Raw genomic sequence first — 19,470 nt, forward strand, 5'->3', positions numbered from 1 at the left:
GATGCTGGGATTCAAAGCATAGTGCTTATGATTTCACAATGAGTGATATTAACTCCTGAGCCATCTATCCAGCCTTTAAGGTTTTAGTCCTTGTGTTTAGTTTTAAATTTCAACTTAGAATAGGTTATTATTGTTATTTTTTGCAAATCACTAAACAATGCTTATTTTAATTTAAATATTTTCAATTTAACAATGAAAATTACATGTTCAGGTTAAAAAGTGATGTGTATGCCTAATATTACCTGCCATCTTATATAATGTTCACTTTTTTTGTATTGGAGCATTTGAAATGTGGTTTAAAAATGATTCAGAGTCATGTAATAGTTTGTTATTAACCATATCATCATGTTGTGTTGTGTAATGCATTTTGAAGATGTAATCATACTAACTGAAAAGCCATGATCTTCACCAGACTCCCTCCAGTCTCTTGTAACCATTACTCTTGTCTCTTGTTGTGTAAGTGTGAAGTGATTAAAGTCCATAAAGGACTTCAACACACAGTAACTCTGTCTCACATATATGTGTGAGTACTAGGTGAAAGTACTCTGGTAATACCTATTTGTAGTAGTGATATAAGGTATATTCTGTGCTTTATGTTTAGTAGCTTCCTAGTGCTTTAAGGAGCAATGTACTATTAGCTTATTGAGTCTGCTTACTCATGTGGAAGCATTAGGGGGAGAAGAAAGAAGAGTTTTAAAAATGCATGATCAGTAGGTTCTGAAAAGAAGATTTCAGACTATATTTTCATTATTAGATTAAAAATTGTTTTGGTCAATTTGCAGAAAAAAACTTTGTATAACTATAATATACATATACACATACATACTTACATGTACTTATCAAAATGTGTATGCTTAACATAATAAAGGAATTCAGTTAATATCACTGTACATATCTATAATGCAGACAAGAGATTGTCTCATTTGTATGTTTTACCCCTCCACATGTAATAAAAATGTGCCCTTTAAGAAGGGTACATTTATCAAAGAAGTCCCCCTGATTTCTTTATTTCCTACTAAAATAATTTGTGGTTTTTAAGTAGAATAGGTTTATATTAGAAAATTAACTACAATTATAATGTATCTATGGTACAATAAAATTGTATTTAAAACAGGCTTTTCAGCCTTGGATATGTTTATTTAATAATTTGAAAGTTATTAGATTTCTCACTTCAAATAATTTCCAGTATTAAATAACCAAGTCAGCAGGGCTCAAAGAAGATTTCACTTCTCTGTTGAATTCATGTATGCTTAAATCACTGAAGCACAGAAAAGTTAATACCTTCACTTTTCGAAAGCTTTTATTGCGTTTATTGAATTTTTGTTCATTATTATTATTAATTACAATTTATTTCCTTTGTATCCCAGGTGTGGCTCCCTTCTTCATTTTCTCCCAATTCCACCCTCCCTCCTTCTTCTAACCCTATGCTCCTCTTCTAGTTCCCTAATAGGGGAGGCCCTCCTCCCCTTCTATCTGACCCTAGCCTATCAGTTCTCATCAGGACTGTCTGTATTGTCTTTCTCTGCTGCCTGGCAAAGCTGAACCCCCCCACCCCCAGAGGGAGGTGATCAAAGAGCATGCCACTGAGTTTATGCCAGAGAAAGTCAGTGCTCCCCTTACCAGGGAACGCGGAGACTGAGTCAATGGGCTACATCTGAGCAGGGGTTTTAGGGCTTTTATGTGGAATTTGACAAGAGCAATCACAGAGCTGACAAAAAAAAATGAAATTTCTTTTTCAATGGCTGAAAGAAGAAACATAAATATAAACTATAAGCCTGGTCAATTCTTTCTTGCCACTAGGAAAGAAACTTCAAAATGACCAAGAAATGTTTTCCAAAGGACCCATTTCTTAGTGTGTACAAATCTTAGCCTGGTGTACAGGCTATGAACTCAGCCAAGATTGTGCTAAATGAAATAAATCCTAGGATGATATGTGCCAGCAGTTTCAAGTCCCAATGAAACTTTTGCTTATTTTTTTTTTCTTTTTTCACCTTGCACGAAAGTTTTAATGCCTTTTAAGTAAATCAACTCCGAAAATATTATTTTCATTATTATCATTTATTAAAATGTATTCAACTTGTATCCTAGCTGTGTTCCCCTCCTTTATTTCCTCCCCATCCTATCCTCCCTCCCTCCTCTCCCCTTATGCCCCTCCCTTAGTCCACTGATAGGTGAGGTCTTTCCCCCTTCTATTTTGACCCTAGCATAACAGGACCAAAACTTTTGCTTCTTTAGAGGGAGTTGATGCAGCCAGCCTTGATGAAACCTAGTTAGCTAGAGTCAGATAGAAGGGGAGGAGGACTAGGGAAAGGGCATAGGGGGAGAAGAGGGAAGGTGGGTGGAACTGGAAGAAGATGAGGGAGGGGCCTACAGAGGGGATACAAAGTGAATAAATTGTAATAAATAGTCATTAATTAAATTTAATTTTAAAAAGAAAGTTCTAAATGGCATCATCTCTCGCAGGATTCTGTTAAAGCTTATTGGCAGGGATTTTAATTAGTGTGGAATCTTGTATGTTTCTTTTTTTGTTTTTCCCTGTAACAGCTGTCTCTGGTTAAAATAGCATTTTTATACCATTCCTAAGAAGATCAAATGAAGAGATGTTGTTAATAAAATAATCTGTGGATTTCTAAATCCACATCCTTGTTTCAGAAAATTAATGGTTTATAGAGCAAAGAAAAAACATACAAATAGATTATGGATAGTTTTCATGGCCTGCTGATTAGTAATTCATAGAATAGACTTCCTGGAGTATGTTTTCTGCTCAACCAGTGTTCTACTACTGTTTCCTTCTACCCTGACCATGTTTTTATGATGAACTTTCCCAGATGCCATCTTATATGTGATGTATACTACATGATTATGATTGCTTCCCATTAATTTTCCTAACCAACATGTGGATAGTTTCAAAACATTAAACCAGTGAGATAAGAGTTAAAGATGTATCAGTCTCAAAAACAAGACCCCTAGGCCCAGATTTTTTGGTTTTGTTGTTCTCTTTGTGGAGCTCCAGACACTTCCAGGGCTTTCTATCTCCCCCTTCTTTCATATGATTCCCTGCACTCTGACCAAAGTTTGGCTATGAGTCTCAGCATCTGCTTTAATACCCTGCTGGGTAGAGCCTTTCAGAGACCCTCTGTGGTAAGTTCCTGTATTTTTCCTTATTTTCACCTTCTTCCAATGTCTATCCCATTTGCTTTTCTGAATGAAGACTGAGCATTTTACCCAGGGTCCTCCTTGTTGCTTAACTTCTTTAGGTATACGTATTTTAGTATGATTACCCTATATTATGTCTAATATCCACTTTTAAGTGAGTATATACCATGAGTGTCTTTCTGCTTCTGAGATACCTCACTCAGGATAATCTTTTCTACTTCCCACCATTTGCCTGCAAATTTCATGATTTTCTTGTTTTTAATTGCTGAATAGTGTTCATTGTGTGAATGTACCACAATTTCTGTAGCAATTCCTCAATTGAGGGACATCTGGGTTGTTTCCAGATTCTTGTTGTTATGAATATGGAGATAACCTGGACTCCCTGCACAGAGGTAGTCAGTGGCAGCTCAGTCTCTAAATGGGATCCCTAATAAGGGGAGCAGGGGCTGTCTCTGGCACGAATTCAGTGGCTGGCTTTTGATCACCTCTCTCTTATGGGGGAGCAGCCTGAACAAGCCACAGAGGAAGACTATGAAACACAGTGCTGATGAGACCTGATAGGCTAGGGTCAGATGGAAGGAGAGGACGTCCTCCACTATCATTGGACTGCAGAAGGGGCATGGGAGGAGATGATGGAGGGAGGGAGGGAGGGAGGTATTGGGAGGGAATGAAGGTGGAGTTATAACTGGAATTCAAAGTGAATAAATGTAATAAGTAAAAAATTATATTAATGAAAAGTAAAAAAGAGTTAAAGATGGAACTTAGTGAAATGTTACAAAGGAATAAAACTGATAATGAAAAATTATAAAATGATAAAAACCATGCAATAACAGTAAACTGAAAGTTTAGAATTTAAATATTATAGACAATATTAATACAGTTAACATATATGTTGATAATAGAGAAGATTAAATATTAAGAATTATTAATATGTCCAGATTGCTGGGAATCAAGATCAGTAGATTTCAAGTATGGTGATTGTTTCAAAGTATAAAAATGGTCATGGGGCCTGTTGGAGCACACCATTGATCCCAGGACTCAGGATCAAAGGCAGGAGAATCTCTGTGAGTTCAAGGCCAGTTTGGTCTTCAAAGAGTTTTCCAGGATAGCCAAGGCTGTTAACACAGAGAAACTCCAACTCTAAAAACAAACAAACAAAAATCTCAAAAATATTTTTAAAATGTCATAGAATTGTGTTATTGTTCAAAACCATTTACTGCTATTTATGAAGAACGAATTGCATCATCATCAGGTATGGAAAAGTAATGAAGGCTGACTGCTGTAACCAGAGCTCTTCAACTCTGATGAGGGCCTTGCAAAGCTAGAAGTTTTTCTTGGCAAATGAGAGGCCACCAAATGTAGCAATATTTATGAGGAGAGAGATGCAGGTCAGATAGTGTCTTCATATATTAATTTCCAAACATTTTTTTAAGATAATTGTAAGTGATATGCCTGCCAACATCACTGAGTAGCGAGTCCATATTTAGGCATGAAAATCTTTCTCTTTTTTGTTCTCCAACTTTTCAAAATTTTAAAAACAGTAGTTGCATATAAAGGAAAATAATTTGAAATTATCTTCAGTTTTTCAAAGCAGAAAATATTGTGAAAACTTTTCCGTATTATACTATTTAATTGCTTTATTTTATAGCCATTTGGCTTATCAATGATATAATCTTATTTGTCAGTTGATAATTACTATTGTCTCTTTTAGAGCCTCAGGGTGTTTTGTCAATTTGTTTTATACACACAGACTGTGGGTGGACAAGAAAATCTGTGAGGCCATCTGCAAAAATAATTGTCCTAAATTCCTGTCCTATATCCTTATTACTACCAAAAGAAGTGACTGAATTTCATCTGCCTTCAGTTTCCTGCCTGCAAACAAAAAGGGTACTTTTCATAAGGAATGACTGAGAGAATCCAATGAAACAGTGCATATGAAATGATTAGCATGGATTTAGCATACAACAAACACTCAGTTTAGTAGTAACAATACAATTGTTTTAGTATTCATGTATACCATCCTGGAACAAGGAGTGTAGGAACATTAATGTATAGTCCATCTTTATCATCTGCCTTATGATTATGTATTTATTGTGACAGTCATGCTTCTCATTAAGTTTCTAAACAGACAAGAATAGCCATGATTTCTATAGTTAATGCCAAGACTTTTTTTATAAAGCAGTCAGAAGACTACCTACATCCATTTTTAAAAATCTTGACAAAGATGGTAATTATAATAAAATCCTGTGTTGTGTTAGGTGTTTCAAAACATTTGTTTGCATAATTAGATAGCTGTGTATTCTTCTTCCATATTTACTTTTCTATTAGTCTCTTACATGAAGTCCTGTCTTTTGTAACTAGTGTTTATTAAATCCTAATAATTATTGACACCCCCTTAGGATTCTCTCAGGGTATGATTATTTTTCATCTGTCAACATTTAGACTCAAATATAGCGCTACTTATCTCTCACTTTTCCTTTTTGTCCCATCTGTCTCAAACCCACTTATAATAATTTTGTATTCATTAACTCTTTTTTTGTATCTGAGCTGTGAAATTCATAATATACTAGCTTATGGATAAGAACAGACCATTCAAGATTAACCATGTGGGTTGCATTTCATATAGTTAGACCAGGAATTAAGAAGATGATTTAGAAATTACTTATGCATCTGTGTTAATAATAACAGAGGCAATGATGAGTCTTAAAATCTTATATGGCCTTCTGAAATTCCAGGATACATGAAAATCTTATCTTCATAGGAACTTTAGTTCCTCTAACAAAGTGGCTATAATAAAAATTGCCTAAATGTGTATTAATACCATTTACTTTATCTCAGATTAACTCGGAAAAAGTTTTGATCAGTGGAACATGTTAGAAATCCCAGGCCTGTTATAAAGCTCCATGAACTGACTAACACATTCCAGGGGATTTAGGGCAAATATCAGTGGATTATGGGAGGGGCATAGTGGGAGAAGATAGAGGGAGGGTGCGATTGGGAGGAGATGAGGGAGGAGGTGACATCTGGGATAAAACATGAATAAATTGTAATAAAAAATAATAATTTTAAAATTTAAAAAATATCCCCCCAAAAAATATCTTTGAAAAACCAGAAAGGCTTATCCCCAAATGAATATTTGGACAGAGCTCTTAAAATGGATTATTACTTTCTAATAGAATAGATGATAACCAAACAATCAATTGTTATTAATCTGTATTGTATTATGATGTTGATATTTTAAAGTTTATTTCTCAATGAAACAACATAATACAAATAGAGTGCTTTGTATACAAGATATTTTAGAAATGAAAAAAAAAACGAAGAAAATATGTTTGTTTGTTTTTTTCTTCTTAGATGACATAACTCATGTCAGACTCAGATCCTTGATTACCAGAACGCATATTTGGCCAGATTAAGAAAAAAAAATAGAGTTTGGATCAATCATATCACCTCCAACCACCTTATGTCCTTGCTTAAAAATCTCTTACCAGTATCCACTGTTGAACATTTAATGTCTCAGATGGTATATACATGGGTCATTTGAAAGAATCAAGTGTGTATAAAGCATCATGTAGTATACTTAAAAAATAAATAAACTTTATTTCTTTACCACTTTCTTTTAGCCTAGGGATTACTAAACTATAAAGTGGAAATATATTTCTAATGTTTTAAGTGAAATAGGAGGAAAAAGTGAAGGAGGTATAGGAGGTATAGAAAACGCTGTGCTAATGGCAGACAATGGGAGAAGAAATATGAGAGTACCTGTTCCTATTACACCTTCCCTGATAATCACTCAATCCCTTCTCCAATTAAAGCCCTTAATCAGGTAAGGGTAGATATAACTTTTACTTTTTCTGAGAAGAAATTATTGATAAATGTTAATTTAACATTATACTACCACAGAAATATGGTAGGCATATTTTCTTTGAAGTGTTCTTTAAAAAATGGGGTGGAGTAAAATCCACCTCAGGGATAGTGCATGCCTAGGTTTAGAAAGTCTTGAATTCAATCCCCAGAAGAAATTTAGCATGGCAGCATGGCACATGTCTGTAATTCCAATTCTCTGGAGTTGTAGACAAGAAGATCAGGAGTAGAGGCATGAGTAGGCTAGATAAAGCCTGAATGAACAACGACAATAATAGTTGCAGCAACAACAAAACAACCGAAAAAATATGTTCATACTAAAACACGAAAAATAACGTTAGGTTTGTAATGGGCCATCAGTTTTCCTTTAACCTGTACCATGTATCAAAATGTTGTAATTTTCATTAAAATCATTAAATTTAATCTATGGCATGAGTTCATTTGCTCTAACAAGAGTTTTACTTTTAAAATAAATATGCTTGTCACTAACCTTGGTTTCTGTGATCTTCTTTTGGATTGCATCCATCATGTGAGGACCTTCTTTCCATGAGTCAAGCTTGGCTCTGGCTTGTCCTATGACCTGTTCAGCTCCTTTCTTAGCTTCTAGCCACTGTTTTGAATCCTTTAACATTTCATTCAACTGCTGTCTCCGGTTCTGCAAGTGTTCTTGTACCTCATCCCATTGAATCTGAATTCTTTCAACTGGCATGAAAGAAAAAATAAACAACAGTGAGTAAAGTTGAAGTTTAGTATTCATACTTAATTTCACATTTATATTTCTCATTAGAAATATTCAAGGTGCTATGGATAAAAAGGTATAATAATTAATAAAATGATTTTGTTACTCAGGTGGCAAATTTGACTTTTTAAAAATTATTTTCATGAAAGTAAACTAGAATATTGGTAATGTATGTATAAATATAATTACGTTCTTAGTCTCTACTATCAAACAAGAATTAGCTCTTAAAAAGGTACTAAAGCAAATGAGTTCTAGGATCTTCCCCACTTTCTATTCTAACCTATTTAGTGTGTCTGTTTTTATGTTGAGATCTTTGATACACATGCTGGAGAGGTTGTGGAGAGAGGGGAACCCTCCTCCATTTCTGGTGGGAATATAACTTGTATAACTACTTTGGAAATCAATCTGGCACTTCTCAAAAAATTAGAAATAGCGTTTCCTCAAGATCCAGCTATACCACTCCTAGGCATATACCCAAAAGAGTCTCAAGTACACAACAAGGACATTTGTTCAACCATGTTTGTAGCAGCTTTTTTCATAATAGTCAGAACCTGGAAACAACCCAGATGTCCATCAATAGTGGAATGGATACAGAAATTGTGGTACTTTTACACAATGGAATACTACTCAGCAGTTAAAACGAAGGAAATCAAAGGAAAGCAAATGGTGGCATCTACAAAAAGATATTTCTGAGTGAGGTATCCCAGAAGGAGAGAAACACATGGTATATACTCATTTATAAGTGGATACTAGACCTAAAAGATAGGATAAACATACTAAATTCTGTACACCTAAAGAAGCTAAACGAAAAAAGGACCTAGAGTAAGATGATCAATCCTCACTTAGAAAGACAAATGGGATGGACAGGGGAAGTAGAAGAAAGCAAGTAACAGGACAGGACCCTACCACTGAGTGCTTCTGAAAGACTCTACCTAGCAGTGTATCAAAGCAGATGCTGAGACTCATAATCAAACCTTGGCAGAGTACAGAGAATCATATGAAAGAAGGGGGAGTTAGTATGACCTGGAGAGGACAGGAGCCCCACAAGGACCAAATATATCTGGGCACAGGGGTCTTTTATAAGACTGTATCTCCAACCAAGGACCATGTATGGATATAACCTAGAACCCATGCTCAGATGTAGCCCATGGTAGCTCAGTATCCCAGTGGTTACCCTAGTAAGGGGAACAGGGAATATTTCTGACATGAACTCAATGGATGGCTCTTTGACCTTCCCCCTCCCCCTAATGAGGAGCAGCCCTGCTAGGCCACAGAGGAGGACTTTGCATCCAGTCCTGAAGATACCTGATAAAACAGGGTCAGATGAAAGGGGAGGAGGTCATCCCCTATCAGGGGACTTGGAAAGGGGTAAGGAGAAGATGAGGGAGGGCGGATGGGATTGGGAGGGAATGATGGAGCAGGTCACAGCTGGGATACAAGTTAATAAACTGTAACGTATATTAAAGAAATAAAAATTAATTAAAAAAAGAAGACATCAGTGGTAGACTCCCATCCTGTTTTCTCACTTCTACTGCTTCTGGTGTCTGTCCTGTTTTCTTTTCTGAATGAGAATTGAGCATCTTCCCTAGGGTCCTCCTTGTTGTTTGGCTTCTTTAGGTCTGTAGATTTTAGTATGTTTATCCCTAATGTAATCCATTATATAAACAAACTGAAAGAAAAAAAACAGCACATAATAATCTCTTTAGATGCTGAAAAAACATTTGACAAAATCCAACACCTGTTTATGTTTGAAGTCTTGGAGAAATCAGGTATACAAGGCACATACCTAAACATAGTAAAGACAATATACAACAAACTTATAGCCAACATCAAACTCAATGGAGAGAAACTTAAATCAATTCCACTGAAATCAGGGACAAGGCAGGGCTGCCCACTCTCTATATCTTTTCAACACAGTACTTAAAGTCCTAGCTAGAGCAATAAGACAATTAAAGGAGATAATGGGTATACAAATCAAAGAGGAAGAAGTCAAAGTATCATTATTCCTAGATGATATAACCATGTACATGAGTGACCCCAAAAATTCTGCCAGAGAACTCCTTCAGCAAAATGGCTGGATGCAAAATTAACTAAAAAAAGTAGCCCTTCTGTATGCAAAATTAAAAAATGACTGAGAAAGAAATTAGGCAAACAACACCCTTTTAGAGTAGACACAAACAACATAAAGTACCTTGGAGTGACTCATATCAAGCAAGTGAAAGAACAAGTGATTAATGACAATGATATTGGAGCAGACTGTACCATCTAAAAAAGTAGAGAAACTTCTGAATAAACAGAAAACAGACACAGATGAGATCTGTTGATTACATACCATATGTTGAAGAATCCTTTGTTTCTATACTACTTGAGAATGCACTTTACATCAAGCATCACAAGCTAAGACACTAATAAATAAATAAATAAATAAATAAATAAAGTAAACAAAGTCTATTTCTTCAACGGTCTTGTAATCTAGTGTGTTGTTTTGATTATTCCTAGAAAGCACAGGGTATGTGAAATAAATTGAGTTTTAGACATGAAGACATACAGATTTAAACTTTTATCCTCAAAAGACTTCTTTGACCAAAATAATGAAGATTGATAAACAGTACAAAGGACTAATATTAGATTAATAATTTGCATTTTTGGCTACATACTAGAGTCACTAAGGAGAACTTTCAAAGATGCTGTTGCCTTGATTCTACCCCAAACCAAATAATCCAGAATCTTTGGGACTAGGTCCCAGACACTGGTATTTTTTAAAGTACCCAGGTAATTCAAATGTTTAGAAAAACCTACGATCTATCAATTAGAGAAAACAAAATGGGCTTTTAATTAATGAAGCCTAAGGAAGAAGTAGTCAGGTGATAGAGACTTTAAAAGAACAATTAATGAGGTTGAGAATTTGTATGACTCAGCATGTTCTTGCTTAAAAGAGGAAGTAAGTGGAACTGAGATGGTTTGTAGGTTTTCCCATAAAAGACTAAAGAGAATAACAGATGTGTCAGAAGTTAGGCAAAGGAAGGGTGGTGGCATGCTAGATTTTGGATATGTTGACCCCTTCAAAGTGATTTATTAGGCATTTGACTTTGTAGACTTCAGGAGATTGCTTAACACAGAGATCTGAGTGAGCTCCCACGAGAGGTAGTAAAGGAAGCAGTATATGTAAATGAATTCTCCAGGGAGACTATATCAATGAAGGGTAAATTATAGAGAGACCCCAATATTTAAATATTTAAAGGGTGGACAGAACAATCCGAGAAGTGGCCCAAGTGTTAGAACAAACTGAAAACATGATTCTGTTCTCTTAAACAAAAGAGAAGGCTTAAGAAGCCTTTGTCAGTGATGATACATAATAAAGAGTCCTTATTGAAAATATATATACACTCTACAGGCTCCAGTCCTACAGCAACTTGAATGTTGCTGCTATCATCAGCAAAAGTAGTGTCAGATGAAAAAATCAATTTGCATTGGATGGGAATATCAATCACATGGTAAATCATTGTGTGAACTCTGGTAGAGACTAGCGCTTCTCAGCCTTTAACATGAATATTAAATCACCTATGGGATCTTATTTAAACTGAATTCAAGGAATTTAAGGGGAAAGCCTGAGACTACATAATAACATCAGGCTTACAAGTATACAAAAAACACTGTTGTGATCCAAGCCATCTTTTAAGCAGTACTGTGTTTAAAAAACTGTTTTGTGGAGGAGAAAGGCCTGAATTTCTAGGTGGATGGAAAGGAACAGAAAAACTATAGGACATGTTGATTTATTTGATTCTTGTTTGTTTGATTTTTTTTTGTTTACACAGCAGAAGAAGTAAATGTGTTCTAGAAAAAAATTAAAGACACAGAAATGTTTGAAGTAGAATAACTACCACCAAGAAGTAGAACATGTCTATATGAGTGAATATATACCATGTGTGTCTTTCTGCTTCTGGGACAGCTCACTCAGGATGATCCTTTCCAGATCCCACCATTTACCTGCAAATTTCATGAATTTCATATTTTTCATTGCTGAGTAATATTCCATTGTGTAGATGTACCACAATTTCTGCATCCATTCTTCAGTTGAGGGGCATCTGGGCTGTTTCCAGCTTGTCTTATCACTTTATCTTTTTGACTACATTATTAATTTCTAATACATTTCAAAGTAATTCTGTAATATCAGTTCATTTTATCCTTTAAAAAACATATTTCTTTGTCTAGAGCTAATTATTCAGTGACATTTCTTTTGTCTATGTCAACTTTGGTTTAGAGTATATCTCACTATTTCATTGATGAGATTTGATAAATAAAACGTACATACCTATGTGGTGTATGCTTCTATCAAGATACAAAGAGAAAATACTGCCATCGATCCAGAAAAGGACATTTTAAAAGTTGGCCTGGCTTAATTTATCTGACTTTAATCATGACTGAGTATGTCACTACAGGATTACCAAGGTGAAAATAACATGACTAAATGACCATCTCATGAATAATGTCTCTTGAGGTGCTTTTTGCACATGAAACCACAGTGATGGCTAAATTTCTCACAGTCTTCCGTCTCCAACAGAAGCATCAAGTAATATGCATGTCACAACAGTGTGTACCCCTATCACATATCATGGATGTGTGCTCATAATCTGTTGTTTAGTCTTCTCCACATAGAAAAGCAGCAGTACCTTGTTTAACATGGCCCTTTATGATTGTGCCAATTACTTAATTTTACCATCACAACAACTTTGTGTCTTGCAGACTGTTAATCATTTTCCTTTTGCATTTGAAGAAGCTGATGCTTGCCTAGGAAATTAACTTTTGAATTAAAATTTGTAATTTTATTACAAAACTATGGCTAGAATACAGAACACACTGGAAATTAATGTTATTTTCTAAATTTTAATAGCAGTAACTTTTAATTCCCAGGCTATAACATCAGTGCAGAAATTGCTATTCTTTGTTCATGTATGCCTAAAATAGCAATCATTTCCTTGTTTTTTAAATAACAGACCTTCCTGGGAATGATATAGAAATTTATTTCAATAAAGAATGTACATCAATAATCAAACATAGGTCATTTAAAAAGTGGAAGTGAAGAATTGTTTAGTACTTAGTCAACTGAACTGTTTCTTTTTTCTGCAAAACTGTGATTCTTAGAATGATTACTGGGTTTCCAATTTGACACTTCTTAAAGTTGGTATATCAGGACACATGCTGTGTTCCAGTCTGTCATCCTGCATAGTAGATTTGGTTATTTATTTCCCTTCATTATACTTTATTTACTGTGAAAATCAATTGCAAAACTTTCTGCAGTGGACTTCTATTGGAAAACTCTGTATTTCTGAGTTGCTTTTCAATTACAAACATGCACAGATTGTGTGGGTTTATGTACATATATTTTATTATTATTTTACTTTTGTCTGTCTTTGGAATATTTGTGTAAATATAAATCTAACAGTATGAGATCCAGTGACCAAGCACATTGCCATAATACATCTTTGGTCAATCAATCTCCTGGGAAATGGTTTCAAGTGTGATAAAATACTGTAATTTGAATTCCTGCCCATTATAGGCATTTATTAGGTCTGTGTGCTGTCCATTTCCCACAATGAACCATTTCCAAGATACCAGCTTCACTTTGATGATCTTTAGATTTTATTCCTTCTTTCATCTCTTGACAAAATGAAACACCTGTAGTGCTTTTAAACTTTTCGGCATGTGGTTGTTCAGAGTCTTCCCCGGCAATTACTGCCAGTTAGTCAACTTCATTGCCCAGCTTTTTTTTTTCCCAATAGGTGAATAACTAATTAGTCTTCATGGTCTAGTTTGTTATGGAGAGTCTAATTTAGTTCACTGTCCAGTAAATATTCCATAAATATTATCTTTTTGTTGTACAGGGGATCAGGCTAAGAGCTCCTATATAATAGGCAGTCATTTTATCCCAAAGCCACATTTGCAGGAATTGTAGCCCTAAAATATGTTGTACCCCCTTTGAAAAACATAAGCTCTAAATTACGTATGTGTGTACACATATATAGTATATTTTATAGCTTAAATAATATTTTAATATTTATTTAGTTAAAACATATAATGAAAATTATACTCAGCATAAACATTTAAAATGCTAAACTGCCACAAATTGAATACATCAGTGTAAACAATTCCCAAATATAGAAATATTATTATCAGAATCTTGTCACTCCCTTTCATATTCCAGTGACTATCAATTCAAGAGCAACTACTTTCCTGAATCTAAAATCTTTTATTACTTTTCCTGGGTTTTTTTGTGATATTTCATCAAACAGTAATTTCAGTATCAGTTGTTACTGATTTTCCTGCCCTGAACATTATATTTTTAATATTTATCAATTTTGTTACAAATGGTCATAAATTTCTCACTCCTCTATATATACCAAAAGATCATAGATGGATGACTGGATAGATAGATAGATAGATAGGTAGATAGGCAGATATATTGATAGATTGATAGATAAAAAGATAGAATGAGTTAGAGAGTGAGAGATAGACATAGATGTAACATATACATACATTAGATTAAGAGGAGTGGAAAGGGAGAGTCTTTTGGTAAATATAAATAGCCATTTATGTCATTGTATATCTGGAAATAGAATTATACATCAAATAATATTTTGAATATACTTGACAAATTGATTGTTTAGTTCTCTAAAGACATTTGACTGTGTCTATTTGTAAAGGAAATAATCTTTCCATAATTTTTGTTCTACAAAATGAATTATCATATATTTACATTGTTTTGTAGTGAGGCATCCTTCTTTTATCTTTATAGAATTCATCTAATTGTACTTAGTTAATAATCACACAATATTTGTTATTACCTTCTACAGTTCAATGTGCTTCCAAATTTTAAAATGACTACAAAATAGTATTACTTTTTCTTTTTTATTATAGTTTTTTAATTTTTTCATATTAGTTACAGTTTCTTAACTTTATATCCCAGCTGTATACCTATCCATCATTCCCTCCCAATCCCAGCATTACTTTTATATAGAAAGACTTTTCTATATTACTATATCAATGACTGGATTTAAAACAGGCAAAAAGTAAATGATTCTTTGTAGCCTGCAATTAATTTTAAAATGCAGGAGAAAACAAGTTTATCAATGACTTTTAACCACAGGATTCTCCAGCTCACCAAACATTAAGTCTAAGGACTATTTATCATATGATAATATTCTAGTAGAAAGCATGATTTTGAAGGAGTTTTACACAAAAATACCATGTGGTTAATGTAAATTAAAATAGTAAAATTTAAAACTATTAAATAATGCTTGAAAATATAAACTGGCAAATTAAATTATAACCAAAGAAACCAAGATCACAGAACATTTATTTACTTGAGATAGAGATTATGAGTGTCAATGAGGACAATCATATAATATCAGATTTATAACTATATTGAAAGGATATTAAGTTGAAAAATAATAGAGACAATGATTATTTTTCAATAAGTAAGGGGAGCAGGAGAAGCCTGACATAAGGTCACTTGCCTCATCTTTAATAACATCCCCCTGGCCGGGTGGCCTTACTAGGCCAAAGAGAAAGAGAATCCAGGGAGTCCTGATGGGATGCAATAGGCAGGGTCAGATGGTAGGGGAGGAGGAATCTCCCTATCAGTGAACTAGGGGAGCGACATAGGGGGAATAAGAGGGAGGAAGGGGTAAAAGAGAGGGATAGTAAGACCAGGAGGAGATGAGAGAGGGTGCAACAACCAGATACAAAGTGAATAAATTGTAAGTAATAACAATAATGATATTAAGTCTCCATGTGGGTGCCCTAGTAAGGGGAGAAGAGACAGTGTCTGACATGAACTTGGTTGCCTGCTCCTTGATAGCTTCTCCCTGGTGGGGCGAACTAGCCAGCCCACAGAGGAAGAGCATCCAGGCAGTCCTGATGGGACCTGATAGGCTAGGGTCAGACAGTAGGAGAGGAGAAATTTCCCTATCAGTGGACTAGGAGAGGGATAGGGGAGGAAGAAGGAGGCAGGGTAGAACTGGGAGGAGACGAGGGAGGGTCCTATACCGGGAATACAAAGTGAATAAATAATAATAATAATAATAATAATAATAATAATAATAACAAAAGGCCTTTGTTCTTCCTCACCATCCTCTTTGACTAAACCCAGGGTTGCAACAGGTCTGTCTTTTGAGTTTCTTAATTTTTTGTTTGCTTACCTGACCCTTGAATAAACTGATTTCATTGTTTAGTAACTGTCTAGCTAATGTCTGTTTTACCCACTACATGCTGATTTGCAACACATTTATATACTTAGGAGAAATCAAAAGTATGGCACATATTGGATATATGCTCACAGGGAGTGGAACCAGCCCAAGATAAAGAACTGTGTTTCAGTCAACAAAGGTGAAAGGGGTTGGAGGTCTGAAGAACACTTTGACATCAGGCATTGAGATGCAGCATTTGGGGTTTGCTGTACTGCTTTTTTGTTGTTGTTGTTGTTGTCTTGTTTCATATCAATACATTTTTAAACCTTTTTAAAATTTATTTTTTAATTAATTACAGCTTATTCACTTTGTATCTCACCCCTCTCAAATACACCCTCCCTCCCTCACCTCTTCCCATGCCCTTCTCCAAGTCCACTGATAGGGGAGGTCCTCCTCCCCTTCCATCTGACCATAGCCTATCATGTCTCATCAGGACTGGCTGCATTGTCTTCCTCTGTGTCCTGGTAAGGCTGCTCCCCACACAGGGGTAGGTGATCAAAGAGCAGGACACTGAATTCATGTCAGAGACAGCCACTGTTCCCATTACTAGAACCCAGGTGGAGACTGAGCTGCCACTATGCTCCTTTTCCTTCTTTTTGAAGGGGTAATGCATATTCGGTGCCATTGTATGTTGGAAATATGTTATCTGCTTTTTTAGTTTGATTTTGTAGGGGATTAGAGTTAAGAGAATGTCATTAGTCTCAGAAGAGATTTTGGACTTTTAAGCAAGGTTGAGACTGTTATCAATTAAGGGGACTTTTGAATTTCATTATAATTGGGCTACAAGCCTATGGAGATCAGGGAGTCGAATGTGGTGGTTTTAATGAAAATGACCCTGATATACTCATGAAGAGTGGTACTATTGGATGCATGGCCTTGATGGAGTAAGTGTGGCCCTGTTGGGAAAAGTGTGTTTCTAATTGGGTTTTGAGTTTCTAATGCTCAGCCTAGGCCTAGTGTGGCTCTTTCTTCCTGCTGCCTGAGGATCTGGATGTTAAACTCTCAACTACTTCTTCAGTACCATGCCAATATTCTGTCATATTTCCTACCATGATAAACCTCTAAACTGTAAGACAGCACCAATTAAATGTTTTCCATTATAAGAAAAAAAAAGCGACGAAGTGTAGAAAGGACAAAAACCACGTGTAAATCATCAACAAGTCATTACTAAAAAGCAAAAATACCGACATTAAATAGACAAGATAGTTACATATATTTAATATATTTAATCAGTGCTATGAACGTAAAATATATATTCAATTAATTTGTAAAAGTGAGACTTTTTAAGGGGAAATAAACTGATAGAAGCATAGCCCAAGTCATACCTTCGTATTGGTATTGTCAGCTACATGAATAAAATACTGGGTTACAAGTAGAGATCAATCAGTCATGGTTCCTTACTGCACACACACACACACATATACATGTATGTATGTATATATATATATACATATTTCTGTTATTTAAGACAAAGACAGTATCTTCAATTATGAAATAGAGTTTAGTGTACATAGCAGTGTATTAAAGCAGATGCTGAGACTCATAACCAAATTTTGGGCAGAGTACAGGGAATCATATGAAAGAAGAGAGAATAAGACCTGGAGAGAACAAGAGCTCCACAAGGACCAAATACATCTGGGCACAGGTGCTTGTCTGAGATTGATTCTCCAACCAGGGACCATGCATGCTTATAACCTAGAACTCCTGCTTGGCTGTAGCCCAAGGCAACTCAGTATCCAAGTGGGTATGCTAGTAAGGGGAACAGAGACTGTCTCTGGCATGAACTCTATGGCTCGCTCCTTGACCTCCCTAGCCCCCCATGGGAGAAGTAGCCTAGCTAGGCCACAGAGGACATTGCAGCCAGTCCTGGTGAGACCTGATAAGCTAGGGTCAGATGGAAGGGAGGAGGACCTCCCCTATAAGTGGACTTAGATAGAGGCAAGGAGGAAATGAGGGAGGGAGGGTGGGTTTGGGAGGGAATAAAGAAGGGGGCTACAGCTGGGTCACAAAGTAAATAAACTAATTAATATAAAAAATTAAAAAAATATAATAAAAAGTTAAAAAGTAAAACATATCAAAGACTACTACATTAGTTGGCCCCTTTTTGGTTTTGTTTGCGTATTGAAACCTTGGCAGTTCACAAACTTAAATAGTAAAATGTTTTTTTTAATTTTATTTTTATTATTAGTTACATTTTGTTAACTCTGTGTCCCAGCTGTATCCCGCTCCCTCATTCCCTCCCCAACCCCACACTCCCTCCCTGGTATCTTCCCTGCCCTTTTCCAAGTCCACTGATAGGGGAGGACCTCCTCCCCTTTCACTTGACCCTGTTTTATCAGGTATCTTCAGGGCTGGCTGCAAAGTCCTCCTCTGTGGCCTAACAGGACTGCTCCTCCCTTGGGGGGGGGAGGTCAAAGAGCCTGCCCTTGAGATCCTGTTAGAAATAGTCCTTGTTCCCCTTACTTTGGAAAACTACTTGGTTACTGAGCTACCACGGGCCACTTCCGAGCAGAAGTTCTAGGTTATATCCATAGATGGTCCTTGGTTGAGTGTCAGTCTAAGAAAGGACCCTGTGCCCAGATACATTTGGTCCTTGTAGATCCTAAAATGTTTTAAATGTGGATGATACCCAGTTCTAATGATGTCAGATCTAATGATGTCAGTTTTAATGGTGCCAGCATAAGTGACAAAATAGTGTAAATCAAACTACATAAATGAACTTTGAATTTTAGTACGAATTATAAAATAGCATTTCAGTGACCAAATCTAACATTTAAATTTATAGAAAAGAAAACAAAAATATGTATATGGCTTCCACTTTTTCCATTTACTTTGGGTAAATGATTGCTGTATTTCTAGAGAAGAAAGACCCGTGAGAAAAACAATACCAGGCTCAAATAGGAGGACTTTGCAACCAGTCCTGAAGACACCTAATAAACCAGTATCAGATGAAAGGGGAGGAGGTCCTCTCCTATCAGTGGACTTGGAAAGGGGCAGGGAGGAGATGAGGGAGGGAGGGTGGGATTGGGAGGGAAAGAGGGATTGGGATGCAGAAGGGTTACAAAGTTAACAAACTGTGACTAATATTAAAAAAAATAAAATATTGGAAAAAAAGAGAAATATTCAAAAAGAATAGTCTAATTGCCTTATTTTTAGAAGGAAAATCTTCTAAAGCAGAATTCTCATAGTAAAGAAACTCCAACCAATGACAATGCATGGGATATAACCTATAACCCCTGCTTGAATGTAGCCCATAGTATCTTAGTATCCAAGTGGGTTCCCTAGTAAGGGGGACAAGAATTATTTCTGACATGAATTCAATGACTGGCTCATTGAGCTTCCCCTCCCCGTCAAGGGAGAAGCAACCTTGCTAGGCCACAGATAAGGACATTGCAGCCAGTCCTGAAGATATCTGATAAGTTAGGGTCAGATGGAAGGGGAGGAGGACCTCTCCTATCAGTGGAG

The 19,470-nt window shown here is 35.7% G+C and overlaps 1 protein-coding gene across 7 annotated transcripts in view; it reads right to left on the reverse strand.

The window, feature by feature from the left end:
* Dmd (dystrophin) overlaps nucleotides 1-19,470 on the reverse strand; it is a 2,365,055-nt gene that overhangs the window by 727,962 nt on the left and 1,617,623 nt on the right. For all 7 annotated transcript variants that reach the window (XM_060376797.1, XM_060376795.1, XM_060376794.1 and 4 more), the window contains one exon: nucleotides 7,511-7,722. In XM_060376797.1, coding sequence (XP_060232780.1) covers nucleotides 7,511-7,722 — 212 coding nt within the window. The remainder of the gene's footprint in view (nucleotides 1-7,510; nucleotides 7,723-19,470) is intronic.

This window comes from Meriones unguiculatus, assembly GCF_030254825.1.
Source record: "Meriones unguiculatus strain TT.TT164.6M chromosome X unlocalized genomic scaffold, Bangor_MerUng_6.1 ChrX_unordered_Scaffold_31, whole genome shotgun sequence".
In the NCBI taxonomy this organism is placed as follows: Eukaryota; Metazoa; Chordata; class Mammalia; order Rodentia; family Muridae; genus Meriones; species Meriones unguiculatus.